The sequence below is a fragment of the Heptranchias perlo genome, chromosome 7, assembly GCF_035084215.1.
Source record: "Heptranchias perlo isolate sHepPer1 chromosome 7, sHepPer1.hap1, whole genome shotgun sequence".
Lineage (NCBI taxonomy): Eukaryota > Metazoa > Chordata > Chondrichthyes > Hexanchiformes > Hexanchidae > Heptranchias > Heptranchias perlo.
The window spans coordinates 19,779,035-19,805,093 of NC_090331.1; the positions used below are offsets into that span (position 1 = coordinate 19,779,035).

The window sequence follows — 26,059 nt, forward strand, 5'->3', positions numbered from 1 at the left end:
TTGGATGAGTGCAGCTCCAACAACACTCAAGAAGCTCGACACCATCCAAGATAAAGCAGCCCGCTTGATTGGCACCCCATCCATCACCCTAAACATTCACTCCCTTCACCACCGGTGCACTGTGGCTGCAGTGTGTACCATCCACAGGATGCACTGCAGCAACTCGCCAAGGCGTCTTCGACAGCACCTCCCAAACCCACGACCTCTACCACCTAGAAGGACAAGAGCAGCAGGCACATGGGAACAACACCACCTGCACGTTCCCCTCCAAGTCACACACCATCCTGACTTGGAAATATATTGCCGTTCCTTCATCGTCGCTGGGTTAAAATCCTGGAACTCCCTTCCTAACAGCACTGTGGGAGAACAGTCACCACACGGACTGTAGCGGTTCAAGAAGGTGGCTCACCACCACCTTCTCAAGGGCAATTAGGGATGGGCAATAAATGCCTGCCTTGCCAGCGACGCCCACATCCCACGAAAGAATAAAAAAAATTCTAAAACTGGTACTTTCAGCTGCAGGCTACACCAGTGTCCCAAGGTGATCTACTGTGTCCCTTATTTCCTTACTAACATGATTTAATTAGTAATTAGGAAGATCACTGCTTTGATTTCCTGTCTGGGCTGAGTTAAGGAGGTAAAGATGGTACAACTGGCCTTAGTGGCCTGGGCAGGTAGAGAGAGAGAGAAAAAATTATCTGCTAGGGTTCCCTCCCCCTGATCACTATCCAGTGACCCTTCTGAATGTGAACAGCACGCAGGGACAGGATTGGGATCAATCATGATTCCCTTACTGTCTAACTAAAATGTCTAGGCTTACACTTAAAGAACGGCAGCTTGTGCAAGGTACCGGAGGGCAATTGGCATCCTTGGAATTGTACAACATAGTAAAATATTTCGAGAAAGCTAAAGAGGTGGAAAAATTTGAGGAAAAAAATTCTTGATGTTTATGTAACATCTAGTGTCACTTATCACAAGATCAAACTTCAAGGTACCTGGTGACTGGTTGCCTTCAACTTACCAAACATTTCTTTGAACTTTTGTAGCCAGAGCTGCGGGCACTTGGAGACAGGAAACCTTTAGTTGGAGTGGTGTTGTACTGAGGGAATTAAAAAGTATGAAATGGATAGTTCGACCAAGTTAAATATAGTAGCTCCAATGTTATAATATCTCCCCTTGAGGTTATACACTAATCAAATAATAATAAGATTCTATCATTTTGAGAGACATGCTAAACTCCACACAGAGCAAACATTTGCAAAATAAAAAAAAAACGAAGAGAACATTATAACCCAAGACACCACAAACAGACCTGCATTTATATAGTGCCCTTAATGACCTCAGGACGTCCCAAAGCGCTTTACAACCAATCAAGCACTTTTGAAGTGTAGTCACTGTTGTAATGTAGGAATCGCGCCAGCCAATTTTTTTTTATTAAAAAAAAGTGATGTTGGTTGAGGGATAAATATTGGCCAGTACACAGGCGAGAACTCCCCTGCTCCTCTTTGAATGCCGTTGAGATCTTTTACGTCCATCTGAGGGGGCAGACAGGGTCTTGGTTTAACGGCTCATTTGAAAGATGGCACCTCTGACAGTACAGCACTCCCTCAGTACCACATTGAACTGTCAATCTGGATTATGTGTTTAAGTCTCTGGAGCAGGACTCGAGCCCACAACCTTCTGACTCAGAAGCGAGAGTGCGACCAGTGAGCTATGGCTAACACCCTCAACTGTTTTTCCGTTCGAAGGCGAATCCATGAAATGCAATGGGTTGCCACCTTGCACCGTGAGCTTGGCAAGAAGAGAACGGATGGAAAAGGGCACAGGCGCAATGTAAAAGGTAGTCCTGGAAATCTGTGAAGGTGGCGAGCATTAATAAAAGACAGAGGAAAAAGGGAAGAAACCCTGAATTTGCACAAAAAAAGCCAACTAGTTGGGTTCAATGGTCTCTTACTTCTACCTTATGCCCTTATGATATTCTTATACTTTATGTAGAAAGTAATCATGAAAGAAAACAAACAGGTTTTAAATTATTCTGACCTTAGGATAAAAGCTCATCTGCACAGTACTCAGCAGCTACACTACTGATCTAAAACTGAATTAACAAGACTGATGGATGGAGTCATTATGAGAGTGTCACTGGACAGTGGGGAGGTACCAATAGATTGTAAACAAGCGAGTGTGCCAATATTCAAAAAATGACAAAACAGACACAGCCATCTACTGGCTCATTAGTCTTATTTCAATTCCTTATAAAATAATGGAATCAATTATTAAAAGTAAACATAGCATACCTATTACGTTGCAGTAATAACTTGAGCAATTAGCTGTCAACACTTCTTCAGAAGGGTAAAATTCTGCCAGACCAACCTCCTTGATTTCTTTAAGTGACACCATGTGGGCATGGTTCTTAATGAATACTTTGCTTCGGTCTTCACAAAAGAGGGGGACGATGCAGAGATTGTAGTTAAGGTGGAGGAGGAGTGTGAAATATTTGATGGGATAAACATAATGAGGGGAAGTATTAAGCGGTTTAGCATCTTTGAAAGTAGATAAATCGCCAGGCCTGGATGAAATGTATCCCAGGCTGTTAAGAGAAGCAAGGATGGAAATAATGGAGACTCTGACCATCATTTTGCGATCCTCCCCGGCTACGGGTGTGGTGCCGGAGGATTGGAGGACTGTTAACATTCTCCCTTTTTAAATAACGGTACAAAGAGATAGACCGAGTAATTAAAGGCCAGTCAGTCTAACCTCCAAATTATTGGAATCAATTGTGATGGACAGCATAGTCATTTAGAAAGGCACGGGTTAATCAAGGACAGTCAGCATGGATTTGTTAAGGGAAGGTAGTGTCTGACTAACTTGATTAAATTTTTTGAGGAGGCAACAAGGAGGGTCGATGAGGGTAACGCTTTTGATGTAGTGTACGTGGATTTTAGCAAGGCTTTTGACAGGGTCCCACATGGCAGACTGGTCAAAAAAGTAAAAGCCCATGGGATCCAAGGGAAAGAAGCGAGTTGGATCCAAAATTGGCTCAGTGGCAGGAAGCAAAGGGTAATGGTTGACAGGTGCTTTACGACTGAAAGGCTGTTTTCCAGTGGGGTTCCACAAGGCTCAGTACTAGGTCCCTTGCTTATTGTGGTATATATTAATGACTTGGACTTGAATTTGGGGGTCTTGATCAAGAAGTTTGAGATGATACAAAAATTGGCTGTGTGATTGATAGTGAGGAGGAAAGCTGTAGACTGCAGGAAGTTATCAATGGACTGGTCAGGTGGGCAGAAAAGTGGCAAATGGAATTCAATCCAGAGAAGTGTGAGGTAATGCATTTGGGGAAGGCAAACAAGGTAAGGCAGTACACAATAAATGGGAAGATACGAGAGGTGTAGAGAAACAAAGGGACCTTGGAGTGCATGTCTACCGATCACCGAAGGTAGCAGGACAGATAGACAAGGTGGTTAAAAAGGCATACGGGTTACTTTCCTTTATTAGCTGAGGCGTAGAATGTAAGAACAGGGAGGTTATGCTAGAACTGTATAAAACATTGATTAGGCCACAGCTTGAGTAGTGCGTACAGTTCTGGTCACCACATTACAGGAAAGATGTGATTGCACTAGAGAGGGTACAGAGGAGATTTACGAGGATGTTGCCAGGGCTGGAGAATTTTAGAAAAGATTGGATAGGCTGGAGTTGTTTTCTTTGGAGCAAAGGAAGCTGAGGGGAGATTTAATTGAGGTATATAAAAATTATGACTGGACTAGATAGAGTCGATAGGGAGGACCTATTTCCATTAGCAGAGGGGTCAGTGACCAGGGGGCATAGATTTGAAGTAATTGGTAGAAGGAATAGAGGAGCTGAGGTGAATTTTTTTTTCACCCAGGGGGTGGTGGAGGCCTGGAACTCACTGCCTGAAAGGGTGGTAGAGGCATAAACTCTCAACTCATTTAAAAAGTACTCGGATGTGCATGAAGTGCTGTAATCTACAGGGCTATGGACCAAGTGCTGGAAAGTGGGATTAAGCTGGATAGACCTGTCCGCCAGCACGGACACGATGGGCCGAATGGCCTCCTTCTGGGCCGTAACTTTCTATGACAACCCAAGTGGACTGTGGAAAATCCTACAACAGGCTGTTCCTAGATTTCCAATAGAGGCAATTGACAAGTTCTGCATAAAAGGCTATTAAAAGTTCAAAGCTGTACGGGTTAAGGAAAGAACCTGCATTATACAGCACCTTTCACATGTTTGGGACATCCCAAAGCACTGCTTGGAGGTAGTCACTGCTACTATGTAGGCAAATGCAGGAGCTAATTTGTGGCCACCAACAGCAGTGAGCAATGGTTCAGTTTTGGTGGTGTTGCTTGCGGGATAAATGTTGGCCAGAACACCAGAACTCCCCTGCTCTTGTTCAAATAGTGCCATGTATCTTTTATGTCCACCTGAACAGCAGATGGGCCTTGGTTTAACATCTCATCCACGAAATGGCACCTGCGACCATGTAGCACTCCCTCAGAACTGCTCTGGTGTGTTAGCTAGATTATACGCTCAAATCCTGAAGTGGGGCTTGAATGTGTGACCTTCTAACTCAGAGTGCTACCACTGCGCCAAGCTGGTTCAGAGTAAATCGAAAATCGATAAGAAATTAGCTGAAATTTGTTAGAGTTATGCTGAAGTGGGAAAGTACTGAGTGAGGTGCTCCAGGACTCAGTGTTGGGACCACTACTGTTTCTAATTTAGATAAATGTTTTGAATTCAGAAATTCAAATTGCAAATGATTCCAAACTAAGAGCGACAGTCGAATTGAAGGCGGCAGTTCGGAAACTACTGGAAAAATATTCTTGTGGGCAGAACAATGCCAGTTGAAATTTAAATACAGACAAGGGTTAAGTACTGCAAATGGTTAGGGTGGGGGTAAAGGCTGCAGGGTCTTTCTGCATGGATGAATTGAGATGGGACAAAGTAGCTTTTATCTGTAACTATCTTGTAGTCTTGACGTGAATGAGAATGGACCTTACCTTGGATTGAACATTCGACCGATTGTAGCCATTGGAGGCAGAATGATTTAACCCAGGAGAACTTCCCGAAGAAGAATGGGATCTAACTATTGGGCTACGGCGATCGATATCATCTGCTAACCCTTCCCGGTGAATTGGATCTGCAAATGAAACTCGACGGATCTACGGAAAACAAATGATATACAACAGAAAGGAAAATTCGGACTCATCTTGAACAGTGCGTTAAAAAGCAGCCTTTTCAAAGATTTAGTTTCAAGATTGGCATAAACCAAATGTTGCCTGGATTTTTAAAAACAAGTCTTATGTAGCCGTGTGTAATGAACCGAATAAAATTGCCTGTATTTACTGAGTTAGATTAAGTGTATTTTTTTTTAAATTGGTTAAAATACAACAGGCCTAAAGTACAAATTGCAGACTAGGAGCATAGAAAGCCAATTTCTCAACTTCATAAAGCACTTGCATGCATGCTGCACTGTGGTATTTTTACCATGTAAAAATAAAGAACATTTATCTGTAGTGCCTGTAAGGACAAACCTGAATAGAAAAGAGTCAATAGGCTGCAGGGGATGTGTAAGTGGATTAGGAACTTGTAGATAAACTTTTGGCATAAAGTTACATTTAGGTAGTGTCACTTGTCAGGGCATTTTTGATTCTAAATAAAAATTACATTTGTTACTAAATTGAAAACAATTTTAACACCTTGAAAGGGGGGGCGATGTGCTTTTTCCTTTTCAATTTTGTTTAATAATTTCCTTCTCCCTCCCCAGAAATGTCTACTCCTTGCTGGTTATAGTTCCACAAGCACCCCCTGGTATCTCACCTAAACAGCCATCAAGCCTACTGATTTACAAAATGACTGAACAATATTCATTTTTATTGCAGGGGATTTCAATTCTGGGATTTTTAAATCAATATTTTAGGAGCCAGAGTCTGTGATTCTATTAGGATATCTGGAAAACTAATGGCTTTACCTAGGATATACAACAGGGCTGCTATTCCCTATAAATCAGGGCCACTGGTTTACAAAGGCTGTGAAAGTCAAATACTGTTTTTATTAAATAGAATTACTTGTGTCTTGGAGAAAACTGGATTCCACAATTTTAATTGGGGTCTCTTAGGAGTGGAGATGGCTTCAAGATGAAAGTTCAAAATCAATTTAACTGTCTGTTATAGATTCTGATAACCCAATGCCTGAACCAGACAGGTCCACAATACTGCAGGGTACAGTCAGTGATTGACCAACCAGGCTAGCTCGCTAATAGAATCTGGAAAGGTACACCAGTCATTGGGGGCTGGGATTCTTCCCACTCAGTTCTAGAAAACCCTGCAAGCCAATACCCTGATGGGTAAATTGGTCCCAGCTAGAGAAGTAGCACAGGGTTCAACAATGCTTGGCAGTTTTAGCTGGTTAAATTCCAGCAGTTCTTATTCACACGTGGGTTTAAGCCTTGGCTCTGCCAACTGGCACCTAAGCTCTCTGGATTTGGGTAAGTGGGGAGAATGTGTGCAATCAATATTGGACAAACAAATTAGACAGGTGCAGATTTTTCAGTAGCGTGGTTCAGTCTCAATCATGGTGATGCTTCCGCAGGTCAGTCACTCAGCAGTCCAAAAAACAAAATGAAGCATTCCGCTCATTTCCCACCCCCCCCACCCCCACAATGAGAACCAAAATAAAACGGCCTTTCAGCAGTATTTATATGTGAACCTTAGTGTCAGCCTCATCCTACCGTTACCCAACATCCACACATATACACTTCCAGTACAGGGATAGCATGACTGACATTCCATTGTAACCCAAAGAGCTGATGACAACCAGCACTATGCCAAAGATCAGCACAGACCAAGGGTCTAACTTGTGACCTTCATGGTCTGTATGGCTCAGCTACTTGTTAGAAAAGTACATCTGCAAATTTATCCAAACTAAAATATTTTAATTATTTTATAGTACCTTATTCACTGGAGAAGGAGAGTCATTCTCAGACGGTCGTTTAATTCCTTTCTTGAGGATACTTGTAGAAGGTGATGCTGTTGGTGACCACACACAGCGTGCCTGTATTTCAGAAGGACTGTGCATTGAGCCGATCAGAAACGTGGCATCATCATTTTCAGTCTTTTGTGGCGATTCCATGAGCTGCTCTGAAGTGTGCTCAACTACATCAATGCCTGGTATCGTAGGTTTGGGGAGATCAATTTTTGTGGTTAACTCAGCCTTCTGCAACTGCAAACCCACCTCAGAAGAAGGTTCTTCATTTCCATCAGGCTCTGCATCTTTAAACTGCTCTTCATCTACTTGTTCATCCTGCACAGTCTTTTTGTCAAATGGGGCTGAAACACTTGTCCTTCTCATTTGATCTTGGTCCCACTCACAGCCAGCTCCTGGTGTTTCTTTGCTTTCTAACTGTTCACCTTCCATCAAGGGAGCAGGCTCACCAGCATCATGTGTCACTGGTTTACCTTCTGACATTGGCTCAACAGTACCATCAGCCTCAGCCTCCTCCATTAATTCCACCTGCCCAATCATTCCAAAATTTGGAGTCTCTCCCACTGCCTGCTCCGCGGAAGTCTCTCCCACTGCCTGCTCCGCGGAAGTCTCTCCCACTGCCTGCTCCGCGGAAGTCTCTCCCACTGCCTGCTCCGCGGAAGTCTCTCCCACTGCCTGCTCCGCGGAAGTCTCTCCCACTGCCTGCTCCGCGGAAGTCTCTCCCACTGCCTGCTCCGCGGAAGTCTCTCCCACTGCCTGCTCCGCGGAAGTCTCTCCCACTGCCTGCTCCGCGGAAGTCTCTCCCACTGCCTGCTCCGCGGAAGTCTCTCCCACTGCCTGCTCCGCGGAAGTCTCTCCCACTGCCTGCTCCGCGGAAGTCTCTCCCACTGCCTGCTCCGCGGAAGTCTCTCCCACTGCCTGCTCCGCGGAAGTCTCTCCCACTGCCTGCTCCGCGGAAGTCTCTCCCACTGCCTGCTCCGCGGAAGTCTCTCCCACTGCCTGCTCCGCGGAAGTCTCTGTCCTTGGAATGATTTTTTCTTCAGTTGAATCCACTAATGCAACAGTACTAAGGGAAAGACCAAAAAAGGGTGTTTTGCTATTCTCAGACAGGGGTGTGCTGAACGCACAAGGTCCATCGTTTACTGAATCAGTAAACTTGGGACTTTCTGATAACCTTTCTGCGGTAGCACTTATTGAAGAGCTCAAGTGTTGAGTATGCTCTTTCTGATCAGATCGTGGCTCTTGTTTGGTGGAATTCTCTTTGCTTTCCACCCGCGACTTCCCATGCTGTTGTGAAGAGTCTTTGCAACAATCACAATTTTTAGTTTTCCTGGTTCTTCTACTTCGCACATGGCACTCCGTCAACTGCTGGCTCTTTTTGACTGAAAGCTGCACATCTGAAAGATTTGAGCAATCACTAGTTGATAGTTCGGTCGTTGAAACTCCGGCGTCATTAGGCAAGGGTTCAACATGGGCAATTGCACAGGCTTCATCAGTTTTGCCCTGTCCTAAATTAAGGACGTTTAAAATTTCAACAGTTTCAGGTAGCTCTCTTGTGCCATGTGCTAAGCTGTGTGTTTTGGGGTCCTTTTCTACATTTGGCTCTTCACCTAAAGTCTGAACCACTGTAGATATCTGTGTAGCAATACTTATTTCATTCAGATTTTCTATATCTGCCACTTGTGCCATCACTGCATCTTCTTGCTTATTTTCAATCTCAGATTCATTTTCCTTTTCTTTCCCTGGGCACTTCATCTCTGCAGTTTGATTTTCTGAGCGCAGTTGACTGCTCCCAGTCGGTTCATGTTCCATCACTACTTCGGTCTTGCTGTCCTCAAAGGACGGTCCTCTGGCCTTTGTTTTCCCCTTAAATGTTCTCCTTTTCTTTCGACCATCCTGAAGTTTAGAGCTGCCTTCAGAACTCTCTGATTCAGTCATTTCACAGCAGCTGTTGTTCTCCATGTCAGATAAGCCTTGGGATGCCCTACGAGTCTGGTAGCGAGGACGGCTTTTGCCAGCAGCTGAGGCGGCACTGATGGAATCAGAGTCCTGAGAATCTGTTTTTAAAGCACTGCTTTTTTCATTTGCTGACTTGATACATGAAGTTTTAGAATCATTTGCTTTTCCCTTTGCAAGTTCTTCATTCCGAAAAGACTTACTCTGAAGAGGCTCCTCTCCCTCATCTTTTGATCTTTTCCCTAGTTTAATACCTTCTCTTTTTTCCTTACTGTCTGTTTGACCAGTCACAGTCACTTCTAAGTGCTTCCTAGCAGAACGCCGTCGTGTTATATTTGACAGGATCTTAGAAGTTTGTTCATCACTCTCATCTTGCATGCTTAAAGCACCTTCTGATGAAGCTTTCTCTTTTGATTTCACAGCAGTAGATGCAGAAAGTTTCTCTCCATTAGGAGTACTGCTTTTTGTCTGTTTGACGTCTGTTTGACTCTCAGAATCTTGGCTGTAGTCAGTTTGCTGCAGATCAGTTTGGCTTTCATTAGGAGCATCGCAATCATTAGTTGAAGAATTTTCTTTTGCATCAGATGACTCCCCTTTAGAACACTTAATACTTTTGGGCGACTTGGTGCGTTTAGTTGATTTTTCTACAGTTAACTGTGCAGTTTTATTTTGCCTGCGTCTACCTCGCTTTCCCCCAGTGATTAAGTTATTAACGGATCCAGTTTTTGTAGCACCTGAACTGACTTCCTGAGAAATTTTATCCACCTCGAGTTGTGGTGTATCTTCCCCCTCCATCACTTCGTCCTGTTGAGGAACAAAAACCTCAGCAGCCGCTTGTGCAAATTTACCTATCGGCGAGTTACTGAAGGAACACGGGGCGGAGGGATCAAACTTCTCCAGAGTAATAAACGATTGTCGTCTGCTGCCGTTTTTTTGTGGTGTACCAGAGATGACGTCCGAGGAGGTGGAACTGCCGCTGACGTCTGCACTGCTGACCCCCGATTCAGCAGCACCACTGGTGCAGTTTGACGTGGATTCAGTAACCGTGTTACTTGCTTCCTCCTGTTTGCCATCGCAAGCAGGATCTTTAGAATCTTCAATGATTTGTTCATTTCTACTTCCCTCATAACCAGCACACTCTTGGTCAGTTCCTCGATCAAGCAATTTGCCTTCACTGCTTGCCTCCATTGCAACCTGGGTATCAAGTTCATTTTCAGTTTCCATATTTTCATCCTGCAAAAAAAAAATATTTCCAAATGTTACAACGAAGAACAAAGTAGGAGTAATCCAGACCTTGAATTCAATGCTTTCCAAAGGATATGCTCATTTCAGTGCGAGACTTAAACACACACTGGAGTTTGCACACTTTCCATCCATTGGCAGGGTCAAGCACTACAAGGTTAGCACAGCCAAATATAAACATTTCTTTACTCTGCAATACCCTAAGTTCAGAAGAATGCCCCTTATTGCACTAGTATTCCAAGCAGAAATACTTGCTTGGCAAGGTTCACAAACTTGTAGGTAGGCACATGTTTTATCATTTTTCAAATTTAACCCAAAGGCCTATCCCCACATGAGCTTCCATCAGAGGTCAGCACTGAACCATTATCTGGCCTGAGAAAGGTCAGCATTCAGCTCTCAATGGCAGAAGAATGAATGTACGTACATGAGTAACCTCCACAACCTAATTAACTTATAAATTCACCAACCTGCATTTTAAAAATACTAATAGGCAGGGCAGCTTGGAGTATTAACACAGCAACACTTGAGCAGTAGGACGTGGGTTCATATCCCCAACTACACCTCAACTATATCGATATAAGAATGCCAATTTGGAAGAAAAAGGACAGAGAGTCCTCTTTGGGCCTTTCCCACATAGCTCTTGGTGACCAGTTTCAGAGTCTCAGAGCAGGCTGTGAGGCCCAAGTGATGAAGTGAATTAAAACAAAATGAGGCTTTATTACCTAGGCAGATTGTAATACCCTGTTGAATCTTTCTTACAGTGGCAAATCCATCTCTGGCCCAAAGTAGAATCAAATCAATTAATACTGATAAATCCATCAAGAGTGTCATTACTAAAATGACCTTGTGTTTTCTTGCGACTAGCTCACACTTGCAGATAATCTCTTACAAAACAATTTTGTTAAAAGCTGTCAGGTAACAACTAACCTCCGGTGGTTTTTGAGAAGTATGGTCTGTTTCTTTAGCTTCTATTGCGGGTTTATCCCTGAAAAAAAAACAACACAATCTGAAAACAGAATTAGACCAAGTACATTAAATGGGGCTTTTGGCAACATAAAAGTTTGGACAGCTCATTAACTACAATTTATCAAATAAGAAACTTGAAAATTATAAGAATGTTTTTTTTTTAAAAAAAAGATTAACATGAAACACTAAGGTGGGTGGGGTGGAAAATAAATCACTTCTGCAATTACTTTGAACAGAGCTCAGTTCAAACCAGAATATAAAACTGGCCAATCATTATGGGCTCAGACGAAAGAACAATCATTGCCTTTTCTGCTCTTGTAAAGTATATTAGAGGTTTTTCATTCTCCATTTCTTTAAGTAAAATGAGGATTAGCAACTCCATGGTTAGGGGGAATAGGAAAAAAAAATCTGATCAGTCTGTGGGGCAGCACCCTGCCCACAAAGGAATTTTTAAACCTGGCATCATGCCCCAATATTTTGTTCACTGAAGTAAGTCCTGTGCTCAGGATGTATGCTTAGATAAATTAATTTTACAATGATTGGATTAGTGCTGAAAATGTAACAAGGAGTAGTTGAGGCAAATAGCATAGATGCAATGAAGGGGAAGCTAGATAAACACATGAGAGAGAGAGAGGAATAGAAGGATGTGTCAACAGGGTTAGATGAAGAGGGGTGGGAGGAGGCTCATGTGCAGCATAAATGCCAGCATAGACCAGTTGAGCCGAATGGCCTGTTTTTGTGATGTAAATTCTATGTAAGGTTGAGTAGAAGTGCAAACCTTGCAAGACTAAAGAGTCTGTCAGCTCTGGTTGAACTCCTGGGCTATAGTACATCTTCAGCATTGGAACAGAAGTAGGATATTCAGTTCCTCGAGCCTTTTCCACCATTCAATGAGATCATGGCTGATCTGTATCCTAACTCCATTTACCTGCCTTGGCTCCATATCTCTTAATACTGATGGCTAGCAAAAATCTATATCTCACTTCACGAACACATAGTCTTACCCACATCATTTCAACAAATAAAGTCAATTCTGCAGAGTGCAGTAAGTTTTTCTAAAATAGCCCAAATAAGAGCAACTGCAAGTTGGTCAAGTTTTGCAACGTTCTTCAAGCAGAGTTGCTCGAAATAGAACAGCGTACCAAAAATTCATGGTTTGCACCATCAGCTTAAAGACATTGATGAATTTAGTTAACACGCATACTAAATAGAGTGGAGGGTACCAAGTAAGAGAATCATCTACTTACAAACTATCCTCCTGAGATTGTGCATACTGGGAAAAGAAGTGGGAATCCTGAGACGCATCCAAGTTATTGTACATTGCGGGAATGTCAGTCCTGTTTTGAGGGAAAATAAATTTTAAAATGGACAAGCCCTTTTAAATGCTTATTGTAATATATATCTGCTGTATATGTTAGACTGGTATGCAAATCATAAAAAGCAAGTTTCATGCCAAACAGCTGGGAAAAAGATCACTTGCATCAGTGCGAAGCTTACACAATTCACGCTTACAGCTCACAAAAACCTGCACAAAAGACTTAATTTATGTACTTCATTTTACAGTAATCAAATTGCACTCTAAAATAAAATGCTATTTTGAACCTGGAGATCCCCAGTTGAGACTTTAAAAAAAAAACTTGGACAAATACAATAGATCAAAATCATAACAGACAAAAGTTTATCAAAATAAATGCGACATCTATCAGCTTACTGATAATGTTGGGACTACAAGTGCAGCTTCAGGCCTTAGAGGCCAACATCTCATCCCGCCTCATTTCCACGGGAATACTTTGCCCGCACCTACTGCAGGTATACAAAAAAAACAATGGCTCCCGTCACCCCCGTCCCCAAAGTCCAAAGCAAAGAGAAGGGAATGGAGGGAGGTTAACACAACAGCTTTTTGGAGTGAGACTGCATCCCGGCTCCAACTCACCCACTTCTGGGTTTAACCCAGGCAGGTTTGTGTGGGTGTGGACAACAAACACCGGGAAATCCTGCCGTCAATTAAAACCGGCAGGCTGATACTTAAAGGGGCAATGTGACTCATTGAAATACTCGAGGTGCTTAATTCTTTGTGTATTGGAAAACTTAAATGAATTCCTCCCTCTAACCCCGCAAGCCTATCTGCCCAAAAGCCAGTCAATTAGGCTGGCTGCTGGGCGCAAAGCCCAGAAGTAAAATTTGTTGACCTCATTTCCTCTTTGTAGCCCCATAGAAATGAATGTCCCCCGAAACACCAGGGGAGCGAATGAGTTTGTCCACACTTGTTTCTTGAACCCACCTTTTTGTCTGTAACACCTCTTTCTGGTGCTCAGTCAGTATCCTCTGTTTAGGTTCAGGTGGTATAAACACAAAATCTACTGATTTTTCCTCCTCTAGAAGTAGCTCGCGCCGTGGTGTTTTGGGAGAAGAAAAGTCCAGTTTCAACTAGGAGAGAAAAGGGGTATTTAATTGGTCTCATCCAAACAATGAATATGCAGCAGAAAGCCTTCAGACGCCACAGAACAAGAGCAGTGGCAACATCTTTTACACACATGCTCTGAACATAGTCTTAGTGTGAAATTTTAAGATAAAATATAAAATTGTTGGCTTCCAAATAGAAACTTTGGTGCTTTGACATTCAACAATTCTGAAAGATTTCACATCAATACTGTACTACTGAATTAAGCACACCACCAAAAATAGGTCCAATTTGATAACTCATTAGCTTGTCAAAAAGATATTTATCAGAACACAAAACTTTAAGACCCTCCTGCCCCATATAAATTTTAAATACTTTTAAATTCTTACAACTTTGAAGCAGTAGCCTCAAAAAACGATCGCATCAGCATTATGTTGGCGATGCTTTGACTTCAATGTGTTACTATTTTATACACTCAGCCTCATTCAAAAACATTTGTATTCAACTTACTTTTGCTGGAGTTTGAGGTGAACTCTTCTCTCTTAGTTCTTCAGCTCTGGCGAGCAATGACTCTCTTTTCCCAACAGAATTTACTTCCACTCCACTGACTTTAGCAACTAACTGGGAATTTTCTGACTGCAAAAAAAAGTATTTTTTTAAAAATATAGACCACTGATTGGATGTATCCTTCACCTACAGCGAAGAACCAAAGCAGTACCGTAGGAGACACATTAGGGTGTGTTCAGGTTGGCACAACTCTTGGGAATGGGCACGCCCCCCCCCCAAAAAAAAAATTAATGACAATGTTGCCATGTTTCTATTTTAGAGCTACATTTTTGCTTAGCTCTTGTCTAAATACTTTTTTCCAGGTTAAGATACCTTATCAATCAATGCCCCATTAAAAAAGGCCGTTTAAAAGTCACACATGATAGATGAACCTTTTAAATTTCAACTGGATAATGCCTACCACTGGGAGACATGAAACTATCACTGGGAGATCTTTCAACAGCTAGCACCACTTCCAAAAAGCACTTTAAAAAAAACTACTCTCAGAATGTGGCAAAGCCAGCATTTATTGCCCGTTCCTAGTTGCCCTGAGGTGGTGGTGGGCCGTCTTGAACTGCTGCAATCTATGTGGTGAAGCTGCTCCGAAAAGGCCATTAGCAGTTTTGATATCAGAGTGGTTTGCAAGGTCACTTCAGAGGGAAGTTAAGAATCAACTATGTTGGTGTGGGACTGGCATTACATATTAGGCCAGGCAAGGGCAGCAGGTTTCCTGCCTTAAAAAAGGACATAAGTGAACCAGTTGGGTTTTTAACGACAGACAGACTGCTTCATGGTCATTTTTAATGATACCAACGTTAGTTATTTAAAAAAAAACAGAATTTGAATTCTCAAACTGCCATGGTGGGATTTGAACTCTTGTTCTTTGGATTATTAGTCCAGGCCTCTGGCTAAACTAATCCAGTAACAAAACCACTACATTACCATAATCCATCACTGGTGTTAAAGGTGCATAAGAAAGTATTAAATATTTTGCTCCATTATTTTGTGTTTTGTAGAATTTGGTCTCCTTCTTTAAGAGGAAGGTAAACACTGTGGTACATTTGCAGCTAGGAATGTCATAATTTGCTAACATAGCTAATGAATGTAAGGAATCTTACACCAGGTTATAGTCCAACAATTTTATTTTAAAATCACAAGCTTTGAGATTATCCCCTTCGTCAGGCGAGTTTCACTCACTCACCTGATGAAGGGGATAATCTCCGAAAGCTTGTGATTTTAAAATAAAATTGTTGGACTATAACCTGGTGTTGTAAGATTCCTTACATTTGTCCACCCCAGTCCATCACCAGCATCTCCCCATCATAGCTAATGAAGGGATATTCTCAAATCCATTTGTGAAATACTGGAAAAAAAATCTTACCATAGGACATACAACTCTCATGAGTTTAGAATATTTATTTTGAATTCTTGTCTTATTGTTGTGCATCTTAGTGTTGTGTCACAGCAGAAACATCAAGTGCGCTTTACAAACTTACCAAATCAGAGTAAGGCCCGCTTGACTCTTCCATCAACTCTAATGCCTCAAACCCTGGCAGGATTATGGGAGTTTTCTGCTTGACTTGACTTAACACCGGCCTACAGTGAAGCAGTAAATGTTTTAGTGAAGCAAAAAGTCAACTTGTTACATACACTATAAAAGATCTCTGTAGAGAGAAACCCCACTGAACAATTACAATACATTGCTAATTCAGGAGCAATGCTGCATTACAAGTTAAAACAGTGTTGAAATTTAAGGTCAGAAACACGTGCATTAAAAAAAGTTAAAAATCAGAGCACACCTTTGATTTTTTTTTCATAAAGTGAACACAACAATACCCTTGAGAAATAGTTAGATCAATGCTTCAAGTATAATCATATTTTGAGAATAAATGGGCTCAAGGAATACACAATAAACATCTGGCCTGATATAATAAATCACATTAAAATAAATTTAAGCAAAGCTTGAACACAATGGCTCTCAATTCAACGGAAGCATTTCAAACCATTTTGTCCAATACCCGCAAAAAAAACCTCCAATGTCACACTCACTTCATTTGCGGCGGGTAGGTTAGCACTGTGGTTTTGGCAAACGTAGCATTCCAAAACTGCGCAGTCTGGTTCCTGATCTGTCGGTTCTTGTGTAAGAAAGTGGTGCTGAGCAGTGATGACAGTTGTTCCAGCAAGTTGCTGTCATAGGGGGATGTGTAACGGGACTGCAAGCAAAGAAGAATATCCCCGTACAGCTTCTCCAACTGCAGAAAAAAAAAGAGTCAACAATTCACTCACAAAACTAACCAGGCATCCAGTATTTCGAACAGATTATAAACCTAAATCAAGACTGCCACAAAAGCAGAAAAATCTCCCCCTCCTTTTGTTTTGTTGCTTTAATTAAAAACACATCAAACCATTATTAAATGATTCCACCTCCAACATTCTGGCACATATTGGGGGGGGGGGGGAAGGAAAGGGAAGAAACTGGAAACAGGAGATACAACAACCATTCCCAAATATTTTACATCTGATACCACTACAGTCCGTTTGTAGCTGGAAAACTGGATATGCTTTAGAGAAACCAAGTGCTGCCATGTGCATATTTTGATCTCAGGTGACGTGCTGCATTGCAAAAGGTGAAAAGTATTACATTTAATTGTCAAAAAGAAAAGTTACTAAGGTGCAATTTGTCAGTGCCATGATAGGACATGGGTTTATACCAGAAATCATCTCCTAAAAAACTAACAGTTTGCACTCCTAGCACCTTTTAAGGTGATGAACATTCCAGGCCAAATCAAATGGGTGGGGCTGAGCAGAGGGGAAGGGATAAAAGAAACAAGTGACACCAAGCAGGTTTTGGAGAAGAGTTCGGAGAGGTGGCCAATGCAGTTGAAAAGGTAGGACAGATGTAGCAAGATTGAGGGCAAAAAGATAGATGTAGATGAACGTTTTAACAGCAGTAGGAACAAAGTACATTTGGATGTGGGCGATATTACAGAGGTGGAAATGGACAGTCTTGGTAATGGATGAATAGATAATGGGGGTTTTGAATTTCAAAGTGAAATACACCAAGATTTCAAAAGTTCATATTCAGCCCAAATGAGCAGTCAGAGAAGGGGATGGAATCATGGGGCTAGGATGTAGAGTTTCTGATGGGAGCCAAACAGGGTTGCTTCAGTGTTAAATTGGAGAAAGTGCTGGGTGATGGAAAAACAGTCAGACAGCACATAAAACAACTGTGGAGTTCAGGGTGGTGACGGAGAGTCACAGGTAGGTAAACTTTCAACTTCAAAAATGTCAGAGGAGTTGAGTTGGCATTACTCCGGGGGGAGGGGAAAATTAAGTAATTCCACACAGTTCTCATAACACCCCCCAGACGAGTCACAGGGTATCATCAGTCTAACGCAGATTGCATATCTGTTGGTCTTCTGAGCCAGAGAATGGTATGTGGTAAAATCGAAAGATGGGAAGGGAGAAAATGAAAAAAAAACAGCAACTTATAAAACTGCTTGGTTACCTTGTTGCACAGATGAGTGGTGTACACCTTTGAAGTGCCATTAACTGGACTAAAAAAGAAAAGTACAACAGTAATAAACAAAATGCAGTAACATAAGCAATAAATCAAGGCACTAGCCAGCCAGTGATATCAAACACCTTTCATTATAATAAACCTAACTATATAACTCAAGTAAAGGGGCACAGCATTAAATGCAGAAGCACGATCCTTGAATCCTGTAAACCAAGAGGTAGAACATACAATGTGGGCAATATCAATCTGAACTGAGGCTAGTGCTTGCTCACTTCAGAGGAACTTGCACCCTGTTTGAAACAATCAACCTCCACACCCTCAAAAGGTCTTTGTGCACAGTGAAGTTATAAAAACACAATGAAAAGTTACCCAAGGCATTCCAAAACATTGGTGAATATGAATGTTTATTGTGTTGGCTCAAAACTAATGAATAAATTGAGCATACCAGTAATTACAAGCAGCTGTTTCAAAAACTACTAAAAATGCATGAAATCACTCCCTACAACCACAGCAGTTAACAGCTACATAAAAATTGTATCATGGAAACAGGCCATTTGGCCCAGTCTGTGTTCGTGTTTATCCTCTATGCCTCCTTTTTAATGTATATATGTCCCTTGTTCTAGCCCCACCCCCCCCCCCCAAGCACTGTAAACAGTTTGTTTCTTTCTAATCTGTTCCATCCATTCATTATTTTAAATATCTCTTTTCAAATCATCCATAATCTCCCCTGTTCTTACAAAAACACCCCCAATTTTTCAAGCCTCTTTGTATTTGATTTCTTCACATCAAGCAGTATCTTGGTGAATCTGTGCTACTGCTTCAGCATCCTTCCTATAGTGTCCAAAATTCCACACCGTATTCCAAACATGGTGTATTCACTAGCACAGCTCAACTTTTATATTCTAAAGCTCTTACCATAAAACCCAATATTCTATTAGCTTTTTTAAAATAGCATTATCCATTGAGATGTTGCTTTTAAAGGTCTTGTGACCTGAATCCCCAAAACCCTTCACCCTACATCTTCCAGTTTTACCCCCAAAGTATAAATTTTACCAAAATATACCACCATACATTTACTACTTCAATTTGATAAATCGTGGAATGAGCAAGAAAGTATCAATATCCCCTTGCAGCTTCCTTTGGTCCTCAGAATTATTTACTAAGCTTACTTAGCGCTGTCTTGGAAATTAGACAACACTGCAATACCAGGCCAGTAACATAGCCGCTACACTACCAAACTATCCTTAACTCTTAGTTTCCTCCCATCTAACCCGTTTTTAAATCCAATTTGCTACCCTCCCCGTAATCCCATACCCTTTAACCTTCTCCAATTGTCTGTGTGGTAACTTATCAAAGGCTTTCTGAAAATCCATGAACACCGCATCCATAGCATTTCCCCCATATCTGTCACCTCCTCATAGAACGCCATCAAATTTGTCAAACATAACCTACCTTTCTGAAATCCTTGTTGGCTGCTTCTAATTATTTTTTTTAATCTAGATATTTAGTAATTTCATCTTTCATTAAAGAATCCAAAATTTACCCCACCCCACGTTAAACTAACTAGCCTGTAATTATCCAGGTTAGCTCAGCCTCTCTGACTAGATGTAAAAAGCTTTGAGGTATAATGATTATACTTATGGAATCAGACATGCAAATGTGTGTGGATTCTTTGCATCATAAATTAATAAAACAAGATCATTTCTAATCGAGAGAAACTTCCCCACACACAACCTTCCAATTGAACTAAATGAACAAAGGAGTAATTAACCTCTAATTGACCTGTTATAGCAATTAGACCTTGTAGCATTAAACAAACCAAAAGGATAACACACAGTTGCACCAGACAACCTTCTATTATCTCACTGAACAGTTAATTGTGAACTGTAGTGTAGAAAACGATACATACTTTGAAGTCCTTTCATAGAAGGTGGATATGGGGCCTGCCAAGTTGGTAAACACTGCTCGAATTGCTGAAGCCAGGGACAAGTGAGAGAAGATACTGGACAGAATGCCAACAATACCACTTCCAATGGATACCATTCCTGCTGTTGGCGTTTCAAACTGTGAGTCCATGGAACTCAGTTCATGGAAAGAATCTGTGATTTTCACTAAAAGTTTAAGCAGTGAAGTTAGGTTTCCTAGAGGTTCCTGTTTCTTCTTTAACCAGCGGGTAGGGGTGTGTGGTGCTAGAGGAAGGGAAAAAATTGAAAAGAGGCTCAGTTATTCATGGTAATCCTTCCCACTGCTGTTGGGACATGCTCTAACCACAATAGGTAAGTGCAGAATCAGTTTTAATGCTAAATTAAAAATAGTTGCCAAAATAAAAACTTTAGAAGGCATGATAAGTGATGAAATAGCAAGCCAATCATCCCAATAAATATTCCCATTAACACTCCGGCCAGCTAAATTCAGTGTATGGACTGAGTTCAAATTGAATCTACTTCACATTCTGCTGAGCATCTGCACTTGTTTCTGCCTCAAACAAAAAAGGTAAAATTTAGCATGTAGATTAGAAAATTCAAGAAGTACAAATGGTGATACAAGTGGCCTACTCAATTTAACATTTTCTCTTTAGGTTTTTGAAACAGTTTGGTGAATTTTGCAATCAAACTGATTAATATTAGCTCTGGGAAATAGAACACTTCACAAAGCAGTCCAGGTCAGGCATGTTCAGCTACATAGTAAAACTCCCTCTTACTTTACCCAACAATATGTTTTAATCCCAACTTTAGAAGACCACCAGTAATGCACCAGTGTCAGTTTAGAAAAAAATTAACCATTTCTTTTGTGAAATTACAAATTGTGAATTGAGTATCCAGTTTGAGGCAGCTTTGTGCTCTGAACCTATGCCAGCTATGACCAGTTGTAAACAATTTTACAACACCAAGTTATAGTCCAGCAATTTTATTTTAAATTCACAAGCTTTCGGAGGCTTCCTCCTTCGTCAGGTGAACGATGTGAAAAACCTGATGAAGGAGGAAGCCTCCGAAAGCTTGTGAATTTAAAATAAAATTGCTGGACTATAACTTGGTGTTGTAAAATTGTTTACAGCTATGACCAGGACTGAGACTGTTTAAAGACTTCACATCTAGAACCTGCAGAACTAAAAGTGAGGACGAGAACACTTTCATCTTCCACGTTTGATCTGATTCAAACCCAATACCCAGGGATAATAGGACAGCATGCTAATCCACTGCATCACTATATCGAGTTGAGTATTTTATTCTGAAATTATGCACCTCCTCCTTTGATCAATATTGAGTAATGAGTTGTGAAGGAAGCAAGCTGTCAATGGGGAAATCATGTCAGATTTTATGACCATTTCTATTAATTTATCTAGTAAGTAACAGGGATAGAAAACAAGCCTTATCAGAATGCTTTGTAACCATTTTTAAAAAAAAAGTCCTGATGACAAGACCTCTTGAGTTCTGATATGTGGAACTTGAAGAGTCAGCCGATCAGTTATATTTGAAACAGGTGGGTAAGTAAAATATTTTATTAGCTCATAGGGGGTATGAATAAAGTGAGTCAGTGGTAAAACCAGTTTAGCAAATAAAAATCTAAAATACAAAGCTAGTCAGCCACAATTCTTTCAACTTAAAATACAATACACATTGCAGTAAGGAGACGACACTCACTGTTTGTTTTTTGCTGAAACTTTGTTGAGAACTGGGAAAAGTCAACACACTCGACCATCACGTTCAGAATATGAACAATGGCATCCAATGTGGATAAGTTCTGAAGAAAAAGGGCAGGAAACCTTAATAAAACAAACCATTCCTTTACTCATCTGTGAAGTCTGTGTAGAGCAGCAACATTACAAGATTGATAGATGAAAAAGGCTGCTCACCCACTTCAGCTCATAAATCAGAAAGACCCAATAGTCTCCCACCATACTATCTTAAATGTTATTAGAGTTTTCACCTCTACTACTTAACCTGAAGTGCATTTGATGAGCTGATTATACTCAAGAACTCAGAATATCACTCCTAAATTTCCCTTTTATTAGTATCAATTTGAAGTAGCATTCTGGATTTACTTTTCTATACCGTTTGCCATTTTCTACACCTCTAGGGTTACCTCTCAATTGGTTCCTTTCAAGGCTGAAAAGCATAAGTTTTCTTTCCAGTCTTCCTCATAACTCAATCTACTAATGTTAGGGATCAGGCTAGAGATTCTTCTCAACTGCCTTGAATGGGTTTCCCTTGTGTCTTGATGACCAGTGCTGGACAAAGCACTCAAGCTGTGGTCTGAACCTAAGCAATGTATAGTTAAAACACGATTTCCTCCAACTTGCACTCTTGTTTAGGCTGTATAGTTCAATTCTCCAATGGTTTTGTTGTTTGCTGTTCCAGTGATGGACATGATAGATGGAATCTATGAAAGATGTGTTATTTTCCTATCTTATTTCCTAATTACAGCCTGTGGACAATTAAAGGGAATTACCCCGTAATCTTAAATTCTGTGATAAAGGTGTACAATTCCTGTACAGTTGATGGTGCTCTTTGTTCTTGGGTTACATGCTTTCAAACTCAGTTACAGGTAGCCTGGGAATGGATAATTCAACACAGGCTAAGGTTCAAAACTGGGAGCATCCTTCTAAAGCTGCCAATTCCCAAGTTCTGGTTCTAAGCCATAGAAAAGTAGAACAATGGCATTATGACTGAGAATTTGGAGTGTAGACAAAATACAAATACAAGAACAGTGCTTGATTAGCCAATTTTATTTGAGTCAACATAGAGGCACTACAACTAACCTCTAGTGAAGGGGGGGGGGGGGGGGGGGGAGAAAGAGAGAAGCAGGGACGAACAGCCAGTGCTTCAGATCTCTATCCAGCAACTCCTACTGGGAGTGGGTAAGTGTGAACATTGTAGAAGTACAGAATCAGGCTCATCTGTGGTGCTCCCTGCAAACACTTGAAACTCAAGCATGAGAAATAGCCCTTGGATGAAGCACTAAAGGGTGGCCAGCATCCAAGAAGTCAGCTCCTTCAAGAAGGAGCACTGCTAGGAAAAAGGTATAGGGGACAAAGGGTGGCTGCTGGGGATTCCAGAATCATTTTAATTTTTGAGTATCAAAATAAAATAGCAAACTTCCCAATTTCAACAACGGTGGTTTGTTGAATTTCAGGCGGATTTCAAACTACAATCAAAAGATCTGAGACACTGAAGTGGAACTTTAACATTACTTGGAGCTGAGCATCAAGGCTCTTTTTATTTTTACAGTTTATAATTTTAGAGTTTGGATTCCAAACGCTTACTTCCATCAAATACAGAAGAGGTTAGGTTATACTTCAATTCATCAAGATTCAATGGATCAGGGATAATTTAGCTAAAGCACTCTCATTATTGGATAATGACAATCAGCTCCACCTAACAAAATACCCTGCTGCATACACAGGTACTTACAGATAAAGTGGTATCATCCAATGTTGGTAAGATTTTGGCACTTAGTTCCTCACAGCATACATTGGCTTCTGCCGTTGCCACCAGAGCTGCACAACGTGCAAATGTTTTATACAACTCCGCCCACGTCCTGAGCAGTGACTTCAATGTAGGCTGAAGGGTGGAAAAGATTCATTTTTCATCTTATAGCTACAAAAATGCTCATCTATTCAATATTCATTGCATCCATGTCATCCTTCATATACTGCTATTAACTATTAAACAAAGTGAATGCACATCTATACCATACACAAAACTGGCCAATACTACAGCTTGACCATAGTTGTAATCATTTCTGGTTAAATGAACCCACAAAGCAAGAATGTCACTGCCCCTGCTCCACCCACCCACCCCACAAACTGAGCAGAAATTTCAACCCTCCCACTTAGAAGCAATGTCGGCCCCGAACCCTCCCACCTGAGCCACAACTTCAGCCTAAACCTCCATAACAAATAACTTTCTTCCTCTCCCTTCCCCTACTGGGTTGCAATGTTGGGAGAGGAGGCATGGTCTTCAAAATAATTAACGTTTTAGACAAGGTTGACGTGAGCAAACTATTTAACATGGACAACGAGCATAGGACACAGGTACAAAAAACAGCAGCTAGGTTAGAAAAAAAAAATTCTCCCCTGTCCTGGAGCTCACGGGGCTGAATGACCTACTCCTGTTCCTATGTTCGCCACTCAAATAGTGGACATGTGGAATCAACTATTCCCAGAGAAGGTAGTTAATTCAGTATCAGTTGTCACCTTTAAAAGGGAGCTGGATTGATGTGTCCAGAAAGGGAAGTTTGTGGGGGGGGCGGTTGAAGGTTAATAGTAATAGCACTGCTGAATTTTTTGTTCAGTGAAATCTAGGGGAAGGAACTTGATGTTCACTGAAGCAGGATCAACAGGTGGGTGGAAGAAAGTCCAAGATAGAATAAATATTTGTGGAATCTGGACAGAGTGGGCATAACAGGCCAAATGGTTTCTGCGTCGGAATTTGTATTCTTGCAGATGTACTCAAAACGGTGCACAATAAAGCCAATCTTCACGATTATTTTTAAAAATCCATTATTGGTTATGGAAAGCATGAGGTTTAGATTGGTTGTATGAGAAACAGACATGCACAGAAAAAAGGATTAGCTACAGCAATACTGACTACAATAAATTAAAATTGAGAATTCATGAAGATGTACAATTTAACTTTTATTTTTGTGACTTGGATATCTGACTATTAGACTGAATGAAATTGCATGGAAACACAAGAAAATGTTCCTACACACCCAAGAACATTACCTGTGGAAAATTCTGCCTTGAAAACAAGTGATTGATGGGTAGCATCAAAGCAATGTACATAGCACTGAAATTATGCTCCAGTGCATCTCCTTGATTTACTTCATTGGTCTAAAGTGACAAAGAACAATGTAAGTCATAACATTTTGCACTGAAAGCAATCTATACAATACTTCAGATAAAAGGTGTACAGTTTGCTCCTTATGCATAGTTTATTAAAATTATTCTAGGGGATGTCCATTTTGTAAATCACCAACAAGAATTACAAGGATGGAATGGGGAAAGAAAAGATAGCATTCCAGCTTATAAACTTCATACCTGGGTCACCCGTTCAGTCAATGGGTTAACGACAATGCTCCACATTCGCCAAAGGTTCTCCTTGTTTGCAACCAGTGTTGCAGACTGGTTAATAACATTTAGAACTGATTCACTGAATGCCAGTGAGCACGTGGGACCAGACAATCCATGACCAACAAGAGTCTCAAGGATGAGGAAAAACCTGAATTGTAGGTTTAAAAATAGAAATCAGTAAAAGTACATGCTTGCTGGAAATCTTCAACAATTATATTGGTCACAAATTTCCCAGTAATCAATTGCAAATTATTTTGACAAATTAACTGTAACGATACTACAATCTGAGCTTCCACCTTAAATAATATACAACTGACCCTCTAGCACCTCCTACCAAAATACTACAAAAGAACAAAAATCCACCTTAAAAAAGGTTACATGCATACTGAAGTAAATGCAAGGCACCAACAAGACTTTAGTTTAAAAAGTCTATACCACTTAAAACTTTATTCTTAAATACTAATTAAATCTCTCCAGGGGATTCTTGCCTTACAATACCTCATGTTTCCATTATACTCTTACATACAAACATTTTTTTTTGGCAGGATTGCAAAATTTCACAATGCCCTGTAGAATTATGCAGCACAGGAGGTCGCCATTCAGTCCATCATGCCTGTGCCGGCTCTCTCAAAGAGCTACCAATTAAGTCCCACTCCCCTGCTTTTTTTCCATTGCACATTTTTCCTTTAAGTAGAGATCCAAATCCCTTTTGAAAGTTACTATTGAATCCATTTTCACCACCCTTTCAGGCAGTACATTCCAGATCACAACAACTTGCTGCGTTAAAAAAAAATTCTCATCTCCCCCTGGCTTTTTTGGCAACTATTTTAAATCTGGCCCCTCTGGTTACTGACTCTCCTGACAGTGGAAACGAGTTTCTCCTTATCTAGTCTATCAAAACCCCACAATGTTTTTAATATCTTTGTGCATTCTCACTGCTTTGGATATGTGGGAAGGGGAAAAAGATGATTTTTTTAAAAAAAAAGTTAAAACATAAAAAGTCGCTATAATTTAAAAAAAATAATGTATTAAAAAAATGTTTCATGTTGACTAAGACCAAAGATTGCGAAAGACTTTGGTCAATGTACCCTAAGCTTACAATCTTCCTTCAATCGCAACACAAAAGCAATGATCCTTTGCTATGTTACTGTCAACTCCCTATTTCAAGCAACATAATCAAGAGCAACTACTATGTTCTTCTAATAAAACTCAGGTGATTAGCAATGTTCAATCCAAATATTGTTGCCAAGATTCAGGCCAACACACATATGTGGGTTATGAGCAAGGCCATCAATTCACTTTTTCTTAAAAAAAAATGGAAAAAAAAAGACAGAGTTTCAGAATACAATACCCA

General features: G+C 40.8%; 1 protein-coding gene across 2 annotated transcripts in view; it reads right to left on the reverse strand.

Moving 5' to 3' along the window:
• Positions 1-26,059, reverse strand: part of rif1 (replication timing regulatory factor 1) — a 67,452-nt gene that overhangs the window by 8,268 nt on the left and 33,125 nt on the right. For both annotated transcript variants that reach the window (XM_067987153.1, XM_067987152.1), the window contains exons 18-32: positions 24,673-24,853; positions 24,358-24,465; positions 23,042-23,191; positions 21,272-21,371; positions 19,540-19,819; positions 17,619-17,667; positions 16,160-16,362; positions 15,607-15,706; positions 14,075-14,200; positions 13,445-13,590; positions 12,411-12,500; positions 11,125-11,182; positions 6,967-10,188; positions 5,016-5,177; positions 1,022-1,099 (exon numbers count right to left, since the gene is read on the reverse strand). In XM_067987153.1, the coding sequence (XP_067843254.1) occupies positions 1,022-1,099; positions 5,016-5,177; positions 6,967-10,188; positions 11,125-11,182; positions 12,411-12,500; positions 13,445-13,590; positions 14,075-14,200; positions 15,607-15,706; positions 16,160-16,362; positions 17,619-17,667; positions 19,540-19,819; positions 21,272-21,371; positions 23,042-23,191; positions 24,358-24,465; positions 24,673-24,853 (5,053 nt within the window). The remainder of the gene's footprint in view (positions 1-1,021; positions 1,100-5,015; positions 5,178-6,966; positions 10,189-11,124; positions 11,183-12,410; positions 12,501-13,444; positions 13,591-14,074; positions 14,201-15,606; positions 15,707-16,159; positions 16,363-17,618; positions 17,668-19,539; positions 19,820-21,271; positions 21,372-23,041; positions 23,192-24,357; positions 24,466-24,672; positions 24,854-26,059) is intronic.